A 14,195-nucleotide genomic window follows, 5' to 3' on the forward strand; every position below is an offset into this window, starting at 1 on the left:
TGCAGGAAAATTGCAGCTGGTATAGCGATCCAAATAATACGTGTATGAAATGGCACAATAAGTATGTTTTTACATTTTTTTTTTAAACTTAGGGATGAATTTAAGGTTGATAATCCAACAGCACAAACGTGTGTGCGTGGGGGGGTAATGAGCTAAAAAGGCTCATTCTTCTTTTGGGGATAAAGAATGTGCCTCAAGACGAGGAGCCCTTTGCCGAGACTAGGGTTCTCCAAGGCCAGGCGGAAGTGCTGCACCGCCGCTTCCGCCGCGCTGAGGTGCCGGCCCGGCCTCACTATCAACCCTTCACCGTGTTTGTTTTGTAAATATTATTTATTTGGGCGGGAGGTCGGTCGGTCCCCCGGGGGGGCGGGGGTTGGCTTCCTTCGCCCTCCCTCGCTCGCTGGCTGTGCGATGAACGCGGGCGGACAGAGCGATGCTTTCACCCCGGTGCCGTGTGAGTATGCAGCAGTCCAGCTATGCAGGGGTTGGGGCGGCGGCGGCGGGGCCCGGGCCCAGGGCAGCCCCGGAACCTGGGTAGCGAACACCCGGGAGCCTGGCGAGCAGGAGACGGGCAAGGGGAGGTACAATACTCAGGTTCCAGGGCTTTCATTGTATGTGATATACAAAGTCAGGGGTTCCCCCCCCCCCCAGCCCCCATTTCATTCAACATATGGAGGAGGTAAAATTGAGGCTTCCCAGGCTGGTGCATTTGAAAACGAAGCCCTAGAATTAACGATAGCCTTTTTTAAATTCTGGCAACTTGCAGTTGGTGCACCAGAAGCACTTACAGACGCGAGGCATTAAAATTAATTTCGGAATAAAAGGTGCATAGTTGGTGTTGCAATGATTTCTGCCACACTTCCGACCATTTCTGCCATGAATGCAAAGTTTAAGACCATTAGGGGCTGGTTTAGCACAGTGGGCTAAACCGCTGGCTCGCAATACAGAACAATGCCAGCAGCGTGGGTTCACTTCCCGTACCAGCCTCCCCGAACAGGCACCAGAATGTGGCGACTAGGGGCTTTTCACAGTAACTTCATTGAAACCTACTCGTGACAATAAGTGATTATTATTAAATTCAATTGCCTAGGACCCCAATTTTCAGCACTTACAGGGGTCATTTTGGGCCCAGAATGATGTCCCCCATCATAAGGTTGCACTTTTGGTGCACCTGCCATGTTGAGCAGGTCATCACTGCAGGCACTGGGAGGATGGGCCAAGAATATGCAGATTGTTACCTCTGTCAGCATGCGTTCCCTCTTTCCCGGAAGCACATAACTTCGCCAGGATAGTAGGCCACCTCAGACTGAGGAGGCCATTGCTGCATGTTGCTTTGCGGACTCTGAATGCATCACAACTGCAACCGGTTCCACACCCAGCTGCTGTGATGAGCGAATCATGCAACTCAATGCTCTGAGCAGGAGCCGTGACACACAAATCCATTGGACTATTAGCACTTAGAGAAACCAAAGGACAGCTAATATGTTATTGGGTCTATCTCCTGACAATCTGGCTCATGACTGCCATACAAGCCATACATACATGGGCAGCATGTGTATAACAAGAGCCATTCGGACACACAAAATGTAATTGAGCAGACAATTAAGGTGCCTAAGCAATGCTTTCTGTTGCCTGGACCATTCTGTAGGAATCCTACAGTACTTTCCAGAGCATGTGTTACAATTTGTCGTAGCCGTCAATATCCTGCAAGGCTTTGTCACCAAGAGGGCACAGCTCTTGCCATTAGATATAGAGCAAGCTGTTGAGGAGGATGAAAGAGGAGGCAACACAGTCTCTTGGCAGCTCATCTGTCCCTGATCAGCTCTTCCAACTGTGGTACCATTGAATTCAAACCCAATTCCCATTGAGCACCAATTGCATATCTTCCTCAAGCACTGACCATCAAGGTGACCTCTTGGCCACAATGGCAAAATAAAAGCCACCACAAAACAGACATTCCAAACCAACAATATTCTACAAACCATTCAAACGTCAACAAATCACCCTTGTGTATTCCCTTAGTTGCCAGGCTAAATTCTCCGCCATCGGGATGCTCCGTTTCACCAACAACCTGGGGGTTTCCCGACACGATGGTGTGGGGCTGCCCCACAATGCGAACCCCCATTGACCAGCCGGTGAAATGGAGAATCCCGACTGCGTGCTGTACCAGAATTCTGGCTTGGCAGGACGGAGAAACCCGGCCACCATCTTTTTTGTGCCTTTGCCTACCCCAGGGTTGCAACATGGCTGGTGGAAAGATGCTGACTTTCAGTGGAGGAGATTGTGGATGGTCTTGCACAATGACACGGCAGCACAAGTGGATAGCACTGTGGCTTCACAGCGCCAGGGTCCCACATTCGATTCCCCACTGGGTCACTGTCTGTGTGGAGTCTGCAAGTTCTCCCCGTGTCTGCGTGGGTTTCCTCTGGGTGCTCCGGTTTCCTCCCACAGTCCAAAGACATGCAGGTTAGGTGGATTGGCCAAGATAAATTACTCTTAGTGACCAAAAAAGTTTAGGAGGGGTTATTGGGTTACGGGGATAGAGTTGAAGTGAGGGCTTCAGTGTGTCGGTGCAGACTCGATGGGCCAAATGGCCTCCTGCACTGTATGTATGTTCTATGACCTCACAGAGTCCTGCAGCACATCGCCCAACCCCCCCACCCCACTCCCGGCCAGATTTGGACTGCACTATCTTCGTATGGGTGGCAGTGCTCTGGGCTGGCTGGCTGACGAGTGGCAGTAGGGGGGGGGGGGGGGGGGGGGGGGCGATAAACACAATCATTGTGAGAGACGACAACCGGTCTGTGTTCCTTTGAGCCACTGTCCCTTCCCCAGTGTGGCATTTCAACTGTAGCTTTCTGTGTTGGAGGGCAGTTTGCTGGAGTACCCCTGAGAGCCTCTAAGACCCTTTGCCATCAGAGCTCAGTACTCAGCCATCTGAATATTGTTGATGACAAGCTGAACGTACAGGACTTCAGTTTGTGCATTGACTGCAGTACTTGGATATTGGATGGTTTCTGCTTGTGCAACGGAAGTTAGACATCAGTCACTGGAAATTACAACATTGTGGGGGTCATGGAGTTGGCCATCACTTTCACACTGGAAAGGACGGGCTTCATGCTCTGCGGAAAGCCCATGCAGAAGATTGGTTCCAGACCCTTCCACACTTGACAGTGACTGTAGGATCTCTTCTCTGACTGGCCTGCCAATTCAACGAGCATTTCTGTGTACATAATCCATCAGTCTTTTGCTGTGCGCTGCCGCTTTGAAGTCTTTATCTGAGTCCTGGGCAAAGGAACTCATGCGGCCTCTCCCCCTGGCAAGCTGGAAGGTGTGCTACCCTTATCCTGATGCACAACATCATCTTCCAAGCTTTCATCCTCTGCTGGTCACGGACTTTGTCGTAGCTGCTCCAATACTGGCAACCCCCCTCTCCTCCATTGGGGTGAGGACATGCAGCCCTGCCTCCCCCCCCCCCCCCCCCCCCCCCCCAACTGGTTAAGCTCTTCTGCCTTCTGCATCATCATCCTGCAAGAAAGAAGGAAGTGTTTTATTGAAGATCATGTCATGAGTTTGGATGATGTATCCGTCAAACTGAAAAACTGACATTGTAAGAGCTGTGAGATGTGGGTGTGGGGCTTTAGAAGGGTATCTCTCCCAAGCAGTTTCTTAGTGTCGAGGATGACTTGTTCCACTCCGGGTATGTGGGTTCTGCAGTGGCTCAATAGTCTGATCCTGGATCCGTACACTCTGCCACAGGATTGGCAGGTGGTGTTTGATGAGGGACACTCTGGATTCTGCATTCACCTTCCGCTGTTTAAGCTTGGCCTTCACATGCTCCCCCTACAAGTTGATTGGCACCTTCGCGGATGCTTTTTCTCCAGTTTGTGCGTTCTAAGGCAAGCGATTCCCATGTGTTGGTGGGGATGTTGCATTTATTTAGGGAGGCTTTCAGAGTGTCCTCTGCCTTCCTAGTGATCACTTGCCATTGCGGAGCTCGGAGTAGAGAACTTGTTTGGGAGTCTTGTGTCAGGCGTGTGGGCAATGGGGCTCATCCATCGCAGCTAGTCGAGTATGACCAGTGCCTCGATACTGCGGATATTGGCCAGGGAGAGGATGCTCATGTTGGTATGCCTATCCTGCAGGATTTTGCAGAGGCAGTGCTGATGATATCTCCAAGGATTTGAGGTGTCTGCTGTACATTGTCCATGTTTCTGATGGATACAGGAGGGCGGGGGCCACGGCTGCTCTGTGGATCATGAGCTTGGTGCTGGGTTTGAGGTCTCCGTCTTCAAATACTCTGTTTCTCAGGCGTCCGAAGACTGCACTGGCTCATTGGAGTTGATGTTGGATTTTGTCGTCAATGTCTGCTCGCAGTGGGAGGAGGCTCCCGAGGTATGGGAAATAATTCACATTGTCCAGGGGCTCACTGCAGATCTTGATGATTCGGAAGCAGTTCTGCGTGCTGGTAGAGAACCTTTGTTTTCTGGATGTTTAGTCTGAGGCCCATTCTCTCATATGTCTTGGTGAATGCATCAATGATGGTTTGCCGCTTGGTCTTTGAATGTGTGCACACACAGGCGTCGTCTGCGTACTGCAGCTTGATGACAGAAATTGGGGTGGTCTTGATTCTGGCCTGGAGGAATTGTAGTTTGAACAGTTTCCTGCTTGTCCAGTAGGTCAGCTCGACTCCAAGGGTGGCTGCATGGAGTGTTGCTGCGAGTAAGATGGAGAAGAGCGTTGGTGCGATGACGCAGCCCTGTTTGACTCCATTTGCACACGTATTTAGTCTGTGATGATTCTGCTGGTGAGGATTTCGCCTTTCATGCATTTAAGGATGCTTCACAGTCCCTCACGGTTGGCAGTGTAGAAGGCCGTTGCAAGATCGAAGAAGGCCATATGCAGAGGTTGATGCTGCTCTCTGCACTTTTCCTGGATTTGTTGCGTGCTGAAGATCATGTCCATTGAACCTCTTGATGGGCGGAAGCTGCACTGAGACTGGGAGGAGCGTTTAAGCCACTGGGAGGAGGCAATTGAGGATGACCTTTCCCGTGGCGGAGAGTCGGGAAATCTCTCTTTAATTTCCGCAGCCGGCTTGTCTCCTTTCTTGAAAATGGTTACAATTAAGGCATCTATGAGATCATCCAGCATGCTCTGTTCCTTTCAGACAAGGGTTGTGGATTATGAGCGAGGTTATGTTGAACTTTATAAGACACTAGTTTGGCCTCAGCTGGAGAATTCCATCCAGTTCTGGGTGCCGTATTTTTGGAAAGATGTGAAAGCATAGGTGAGAGTACAGAAAATATTAATGAGAATGGTTCCTTGTGAATTCTTGTCAAGGGCACATCTCCGCCGTATTTTAGTACTTCTGCGGGGATTCCATCTGTGCCAGAGGCCTTGTTGTTCTTCTGCTGTCGGATGACTTTTTTGACCTCATGAGATTGCGCTGAGATGGTGGTGGGTAGCGTGTTGCGGACTGGTGTCGAGAACGCTTGTGTCAAAGGCTGTGTCTTGGTTGAGGAGGTCCTTGAAGTGTTCTCTCCAGCAGGCATTGACTGCCTCTCTGTCTTTGATGAGTGCTTCTCCGTTTTTGGTTCTCAGTGGGGAGGGCTCCATGGTACTCAGACCGTAGATGGTTTTGATTGTGCTGAAGAAGCCACGCACATCATGGTTGTCAGCGAGTTGCTAAGCCTCGTGCGCTCCTTCCAATGACCATCTGTTTTTTAGGTCGCAAGTTCTTTGTTGCACCTCGGCCTTCAATTGCCTGGAGGCTTGTTTCCTCTCACTCGAGGTTTGGTAGAGCTGCCAGTTCAGGAATGCCTTGCGCTTGCAGTCAAGGTGATCCTGGATCTCCTGCTCATTCCCGTCGAACAAGTCTTGGTGTTTCGTGGTCGAGTGACTGAGCATCTCCTCGCACGTGCTGACTGGGTGGCTTTTAAGGTGGACCTGGCGCTGTGGACATTCTGTGGCTCTGGCTTGTTGGTTGTTGCCAGGTTAGCTATGAGGTGTCAGCTGAGTAGCTCTTTCTTCTCTGCGTCTTTGAGTTCAGTGACATTGTGTCGCCTGCGGCAGAGTTTCTTCTACCTGTGCTGGATTGGGGCCAGGGTGATGGAGATAGTAGAGCGGATTAGTCGGTGGTCAGTCCAGCAGTTGTCAATCCGGTCGTGGCCTGGGTGATGTGGATGTCTTGGCGAACCCTTTCTGGGATGATGATATAGTATATTAGGTGTCAGTGCTTAGAGCGGGGGTGTTGCCATGAGGTCTTCTGCTTGTCCCTCTGGTGGAATAGGGTGTTTGTGATGACAAGGTCATGTTCTAAACATTTTACCAGGAGGTGGACTCTGTTGACGTTTCTTTTCCCCATGCCTAACACGCCGTTCCAAAGATTTGCCTCATTCCCAACTCCGTATTGAAGTCACTGAAGAGAATCAGCTTGTCTCCCTTTGGAATGCAGGATAGTGATTGGTCGAGGCTGGAGTAGAATGCTTGTTTGTCTCCTCCGTTGCATCTAAGAATGGGGTGTAGGCACTGACAGCTGTGATGTGCTGCCTCTGAGCCAGGGTGAGCCACAGGGTCATGTGTCGTTCATTCACCCCCAGGGGGGGTCCATTGAGATCATAGAATCCCTACAGTGCAGAAGGTAGCCATTCAGCCCATCGAGTCTGCATCGACCTCTGAATGCCCCAACTTAAGCCCATTCTCCCACTCATCCCTACAACCCCACCGAGGGACAATTTAGCGTACCCAATCCACCTAACTTGCACATCTTTGGACTGTGGGCGGAAACTGGAGCGCCCAGAAGAAACCTACGCAGACATGAGAAGAATGTGCAAACTCCACACAGACAGTCGCTCGAGAGGTCGGAATCCAACCCATGTTCCTGGCGCTGTGAGGCAGCACTGCTAATAGCTGTGCCACCATGCCGTCCGACCCATTAAAAAAAATTTTAAAAAAAATTTATTGAAGTTTTCACAAAATATCAACAACAAAATGAAAAAGGAACCCAATAGAATTAAATACAAATCAAAATAAAACAACCCCTGTGCCCCCCTCCCCCCTATACATAAATAATAAATTAGCACCCCGAATTAACACATAGCAAATATATACACCCCCTCAGATCCCCCAGTGTAGACAAACAAAAATAAAATAGAACCCCCCCCCCCCCCCACCCCGGGAAAGGCCAGAATTCCGGCCTCTTTCGCCTCCTGCACTCCCGGCTCCCCTGCAACCCCAAAAATTGCGAGCCCCCATCCCGATTTGACCCTGGATCCTACCACCCTCGACACCGCCCTTGCTACGCCCTTCCAAAACTCCTCCAGCGCTGGGCATGCCCAGAACATATGGGTGTGATTTGCTGGGCTCCCTGAGCACCTAACACACCTGCTCTCACCCCCAAAAAACCGGCTCATCCTTGTTCCGGTCATGTGTGCTCTGTGCAGCACCTTATGAGGCTGAGCCTCGCGCACAAAGAGGAAGAGCTCACCCTCCCAAGGGCAACTGCCCACGTCCCCTCCTCCCAAGGGCAACTGCCCACGTCCCCTCCTCGATCTCCTCCCCCAACTCCTCCTCCCACTTACCTTTCAACTCCACCACCGAGGCCGCCTCCTCCTCCTGCATCACCTGGTAATTTGCCGAGATCTTCCCCTCTCCAACCCTCCCCCCCGAGAGCACCCCGTCTTGTACCGTGCGTGGCAGCAGCAGCGGAAATTCCACCAGTTGCCGCCTGGCAAACGCCCTTACCTGTAGATACCTAAAGGTGTTCCCCAGGGGGAGCCCAGACTTCTCCAGCTCACCCAGGCTCGCAAACTTCTCATCCACAAACAGGTCCCCCAACCTTCTTATCCCTGCCCTGTGCCACCCCGAAAACCCTCCATCTATTCTCCCTGGGACAAACCGGTGGTTCCCCCGTATTGGGGTCCACACCGAGGCCCCCACTTCCCCCCTGTGCCGCTTCCACTGCCCCCAGAGTTTGAGGGGAGCCGCCACCACCGGGCTCGTGGTATACCTCATTGGAGGGAACGGCAGCGGCGCCTTTGCCAGCGCCTCCAGACTCGTACCCTCACAAGATGCCGTCTCCAGCCTCTTCCATGCAGCCCCCTCCCCCTCCATCACCCACTTGCGCACCATCGCCACATTGGCGGCCCAGTAGTACCCACAGAGTTTGGGCAGCGCCAGCCCCCCCCCCAATCCCTACTCCACTCCAGGAACACCCTTCTCACCCTCGGAGCCCCTCGCGCCCACACAAACCCCGTTATGCTCCTGTTGACCCGCCTAAAGAAGGGCTTCGGGATAAGAATGGGGAGGCACTGGAACAGGAACAAAAACGTTGGGAGCACCGTCATCTTAACTGACTGCACCCTACCCGCCAGGGACAACGGCAACGCGTCCCACCTCTTAAACTCCTCCTCCATTTGCTCCATTAGCCTCGTAAAATTAAGTCTATGCAGGGCCCCCCCAGCTCCTGGCCACCTGGACTCTCAAATACCTGAAGCTCCTCTCCGCCCTTTTTAGTGGGAGCTCGCCAATCCCCCTCTCCTGGTCCCCTGGGTGAACCACGAACAACTCGCTCTTCCCCATGTTGAGCTTGTACCCTGAGAAATCCCCGAACGCCCTGAGGATCCTCATTACCTCCGGCATTCCCCCCACCGGGTCCGCCACATATAGCAGCTAGTCGTTCGCATAGAGCGACACCCTATGCTCCACTCCGCCCCGCACCAGTCCCCTCCAGTTCCTTGACTCCCTCAGTGCCATAGCCAGAGGTTCAATCGCCAGTGTGAAGAGCAGGGGGACCCCTGCCTCGTCCCTCGATGCAACCGAAAGTACTCAGACCTCCTCTTGTTCGTGGCCACACTCTCCATCGGGACCTCGTACAACAGCCTAACCCACCTGACGAACCCCTCCCCAGACCCGAACCTCTTCAGCACCTCCCACAAGTACCCCCACTCTACCCTATCGAAGGCCTTCGCAGCGTCTATCGCCACCGCTATCTCCGCCTTCCCCATCCCTAGCCGCCATTATAATAACCTTCAGGAGCCTCCGCACATTCACATTCAACTGCCTCCCCTTCACGAACCCCGTCTGGTCTTCATGGATCACCTGCTGCACCCAGTCCTCAATTCTTGTGGCTAAGAACTTCGCCAGCACCTTGGCATCTACGTTTAACAACAAAATCGGCCTGTAAGAGCCACAGTGCAGGGGATCCTTGTCCCGCTTCAGGATCAAGGAGATCAGTGCCCGGAACATCATCGGGGGCGAAGCCCCCCCCCCCCCCCCCCCTCCTTTGCCTCATTGAAGGTCCTAACCAGCAACGGGCCCAACAAGTCCACATATTTTTTTGTAGAATTCGACCGGGAAACCGTCCGGCCCCGGTGCCTTCCCCGCCTACATGCTCCCTATTCCTTTGGCCAGCTCCTCCAGCCCAATCGGGGCCCCTAATCCCGCCACCAGTCCTTTCTCCACCTTCGGGAACCTCAATTGGTCCAGAAAGCGGCCCATCCCTCCCTCCTCCAGTGGGGGCTCGGACTGATACAGTTCCTCATAAAAGTCCCTGAAGACTCCATTGATGCCAACCCCACTCCGCACCACACTCCCTCCCCTATCCTTAACTCCCCCGATCTCCCTAGCTGCGTCCCGCTTCCGAAGCTGATGCGCCAGCATCCGACTTGCCTTTTCCCCATACTCATAAATCGCCCCCTGGGCCTTCCTCCACTGCGCCTCCGCCTTCCTGGTGGTCAACAGGTCGAATTCGGCCTGGAGGCTATGCCTCTCCCTCAACGGTCCCTCCTCCGGCACCTCCGCATACCTCCTGTCTACCCTCACCATCTCCCCCACCAGCCTCTCCCTCTCCCTCTTCTCTCAACTCTCCCCTTCAGCGCCTCCCAGACCATCCCCACTCGGACCTCCCCGTTATCGTTGGCCTCCAGTTATCTCTCTATGCTTCCTCGGACCCGCTCACTCACCTCCTCGTCCGCCAACAGTCCCACCTCCAAGCGACACAACGGGCGCTGGGCCCTCTCCTCCCACAGCCCCAGGTCTACCCAATGCGGGCCGTGATCTGAAATGGCTATCGCCGAGTACTCGGTATCCTCTACTCTCCCTATCAGCGCCCTGCTCATAATAAAAAAAGTCAATCCGGGAATAGGCCTTATGAACATGCGAGAAGAATGAAAATTCCCTGGCCCCCGGCCTCGCAAATCTCCAAGGGTCCACCCCTGCCATCTGGTCTATAAACCCCCTCAGCACTTTATCTGCCACCAGCTTCCTACCCGTCCTAGACCTGGAGCGGTCCAGTGCCGGATCCAACACTATTAAAGTCCCCACCCCCAATTATTAAGCCCCCCATTTCCAAGTCCAGGATCCGACCCAACATGCGCCGGATAAAACCCGCATCGTCCCAGTTTGGGGCGTACACGTTGACCAGCACCACCCTCTCCCCTTGCAGTTACTATTATATACCTGCCGCCATTGTCTGTCACAATGCTCGACGCCTCGAACGACAGCCTCTTTCCCACCAAGATCCCCCCCCCCCCCCCCCGATTTTTGTCATCCAGCCCCGAATGAAACACCTGACCTACTCACCCCTTCCTCAATCTTACCTGGTCTGCCACCTTCAGGTGTATTTCCTGGAGCATGACCACATCCGCCTTCAGCCCCTTCGGGTACGCGAACACCTGGACTTGACCGGCCCGTTCAGTCCCCTTACATTCCAGGTTATCAGGGGGCTACCCGCCCCCCTCCCCCGCCGACTAGCCATAACCCCTCCTCGGCCAGCCACGCGCCCGCACCCCACGCCCGGCCCGTTCCCCACGGCGGCAGACCCCCGTCCCAAATTGCTCCAGCTCCGCCTTGACCATACCAGCAGCAACCCGGTTCTCTCTCTCCCCCCCCCCCCCCCCCCCCCCCCCCACACACACACACACACCTAGGACCCCTCCTATCTGCTTTGCTCCCCCCATTGCACTCCCGCAAGTCAGCTGACTCCTGCTGACCCCAGCCACTCCTGCCTCTCCTTCGACTCCTCCCATTGTGGGACATCCCCTCCTCCTCCATTACCCATCAGCAGACTCTGCGCCTCCCCCTTCCATCCCAAGCACGGGAAACAACCCTTGCTTCCCCGCCTCGGCCCCACCCCCTCCAGCCTTCAGCACAGGAAAAAAGCCCGCGCTTTCCACCTGCCCAGCCCCGCCACCTCTGACGCAGCTCCTTTTACAGGCCCAGTCCCCTCACCCCCGACTCGGGCCTCGTCCTCCCCCGCATGACCCCATCTCCCCTACCGGCCATCCACCCCTACTCCATTTACATGCCCCCCTCCAAGAGCCCACCTGACAGACCCAACCAAAACAGTGCCCAACCCACCCTAACCACCCACACCGAATCAAAAAGAAACAAGAGCAAAGAACCCCTCCCTCAAAATGTAACACCAACAGCAATCCCCGACCACCCATCCCGACCCTCAGTTTGTGTCCAGCTTCTCGGTCTGAACAAAGGCCCACGCCTCCTCCGGGGACTCAAAATAATGGTGCTGGTCCTTGTAGGTGACCCACAGTCGCGCAGGCTGCAACATGCCAAACTTCACCCCCTTTCTGTGCAGCACCGCCTTCGCCCGGTTGTACCCGGCCCTTTTTTCGCCACCTCCGCCCTCCAGTCCTGATATATTCAAACCTCTGTGTTCTCCCACCTGCTGCTCCTCTCTTTCTTGGCCCATCTGAGCACGCACTCCCGATCAGCGAACCGATGAAACCACACCAGCACCGCCGCGGCGGCTCGTTAGCCTTGGGCCTCCTAGCCAGCACTCTATGGGCCCCTTCCAGCTCCAGGGGCCCCTGGAAGGACCCTGGTCCCATCAGCGAGTTTAACACGGTGACCACATAGGCCCCCACATCCGACCCCTCCAGCCTCTCCGGGAGGCCCAGGACCCGCAGATTCTTCCGCCTCGACCGATTCTCCATCTCCTCGAACCGTTCCTGCCATTTCTTGTGGAGCGCCTCGTGCGCCTCCACCTTTACCGCTAGGCCCAAGATCTCGTCCTCGTTATCGGAGATCTTTTGTCGGACTTCGCAGATCGCCACCCCCTGGGCCGTCTGGGTCTCCGGCAGCTAATCGATAGAAGCCTTCATCGGCTCCAGCAGGTCCACTTTGAGCTCCCTGAAGCAGCGCTGGATAACCTCCTGCTGCTCCTGCATCCACGCTGCCTGGTCCCCGCCCGCCGCCATCTTGTTCTTCTTCCCTCGCACTTTCTTTGGGTTCACCACCCCTTTTTTAGTCGACCCGCTCCTGGTCCAAGCCATACACTGTCGGAGGAATGTTGCACTCTTCTTCCCACACCGGGAAATGTCGTAAAAATGCCATTCGGGGGCCCTGAAAAGAGCCCAAAAGTCCGTTCCAAGAGGGAGCTGCCGAACGTGCGACTTAGCTCTGCATAGCCACAACCGGAAGTCCCCGACCCATTTGTTTTTTACGGCAAAGCCGACCCCGTAGAGAAGCTGTTCTTCTTCTGTTTCGCCTTTCCAGAAGAAGGTATGTCTGCCACCTTGTTCTTTAAGCTGGCCTTCTCCTGCCAATTGTGTATCACTCAAGCAGCGATGTCAATGTTGTGACATCAGCGTTCCCTGGCTATGATGGCGGTTTGCGGTTTGGGTCTGTTGCTGTTGGGGTTGTCCTTGAGGGTCCTGACGTCCCAGGTCCCGTTATTCATTTAGGTAGGTGGATGGGGTTGGGCTGAAAATCGAGCCCAGACATTACTATTCTTTAGATGTATCCACTGATCCCACTGCCAATGAATTTTATGGATGTGTAATCAATGTTCCTTTTAATATGAATTTATTTGCCAGATCCAAATTTTCCTGTTTGTAGGTGGATTATCTGGAAGATGTACTTAAAATGCACAGTAGCTTTTAAAAGAGAAAAAGATGGGTTAAAGTCCTATTATAAAATAAAACTCATGCCTTTAGTCACGTCTAAATTCACTGCTGCTATACATATGTGCACTTCTAGTCTTGTATCCTGAGGAAAAGGAATGATAGGTTCGGAGTTTGGACGACACAGTGGCACAGTGGTTAGCGCCGGGACACGTGTTCAATTCCAGCCTCGGGTGACTTTCTATATGAAGTTTGCACTTTCTCCCTGTGTCTGAGTAGGTTTTGTCTTGGTGCTCCGGTTTCTTCCCACAGTCCAAAGATGTGGAGGTTAGGTGGATTGGCCATGATCAATGCTCGAGATTACGGGAATAGGAAGGGGGAGTGGCCCAAGGTTAAGTGGTCTTTTGAAGGGTCAGTGCACACATGATGTGCCAATGACCTCCTTCTGCACTGTATGGTTTCTATCGTTTAAGTTCATGCCAGTATCGTATCCTGCTGCCTGATGTTTCATAAGATCTATATTCAGTGAAATATTTGAGCTGTTAACCTTTTTCAAGTGCTTATTCACTTTTGTTGGTTGTCTGATTTGGAATCTATAGGTGGCAAGGTGACACAATGGTTAGCACTGCTGCCTCACAGCGCCAGGGTTCCGGGTTCGATTTTGACCTTGGAGTTTGTGTGGAGTTTGCACATTCTCCCTGTGTCTTGAGTGGGTTTCCTCCTGGTGCTCCGATTTCCTCCCACAGTCCAAAGATGTGCAGGTTAGGCAGATTGGCCATCCAAACGTTAGATAGGGTTAAGGGGATCGGGCGGGGGAATGGGCCTGGGTAGGGTGCTCTTTTGGAGGGTCGGTGCAGACTCGATGGGCTGAATGGCCTCTTTCTGCACTGCAGGGATTCTATGATCTGAAGATGAAAAATTAACCCGAGGTCCCATATGCTGTGTCGGGGTTGATTTAAGGTAAAGTCGACAGGGTTCCAGATGGCCATAGGCGGCTTTCCCCTTTGAGGGGGAGAGTGACTTGGGTTGATTTAACCTGAGGATCACCATACCTTAGGCGAGGGGCATTATGTTAATGACCCTGTGAAATGGTGTAAAGTAAAGCAATAAATTTTCCGGATCTTTCCCTTATTTCTTCCTTTAACCAATATCACAAAAAAAACAGGCCATTTACCTTTTAGCTATTTGTGGAACCTTTGGCAATAGTGTTATTTAAACTGAGTTGAAGAGGAGTAATTTTTTGTGAAACGCTTTATGATGCACTACGTTTGCACAAAAGATATTGTATATCTCCACAACCTTTGTCTTTTTTTCTTTGCATATCTGCACAACTGA

General features: G+C 53.2%; 1 protein-coding gene across 1 annotated transcript in view; it reads left to right on the top strand.

Moving 5' to 3' along the window:
* Nucleotides 1–247: 247 nt before the first annotated feature.
* The window catches only part of zfp64 (zinc finger protein 64 homolog (mouse)), a 109,461-nt gene continuing 95,513 nt past the window's right edge, over nt 248–14,195 (top strand). The window contains exon 1 of the mRNA XM_072514708.1: nt 248–454. Coding sequence (XP_072370809.1) covers nt 412–454 — 43 coding nt within the window. The 5' untranslated portion in view covers nt 248–411. The remainder of the gene's footprint in view (nt 455–14,195) is intronic.

The sequence above is a fragment of the Scyliorhinus torazame genome, chromosome 8 (assembly GCF_047496885.1).
Source record: "Scyliorhinus torazame isolate Kashiwa2021f chromosome 8, sScyTor2.1, whole genome shotgun sequence".
Lineage (NCBI taxonomy): Eukaryota > Metazoa > Chordata > Chondrichthyes > Carcharhiniformes > Scyliorhinidae > Scyliorhinus > Scyliorhinus torazame.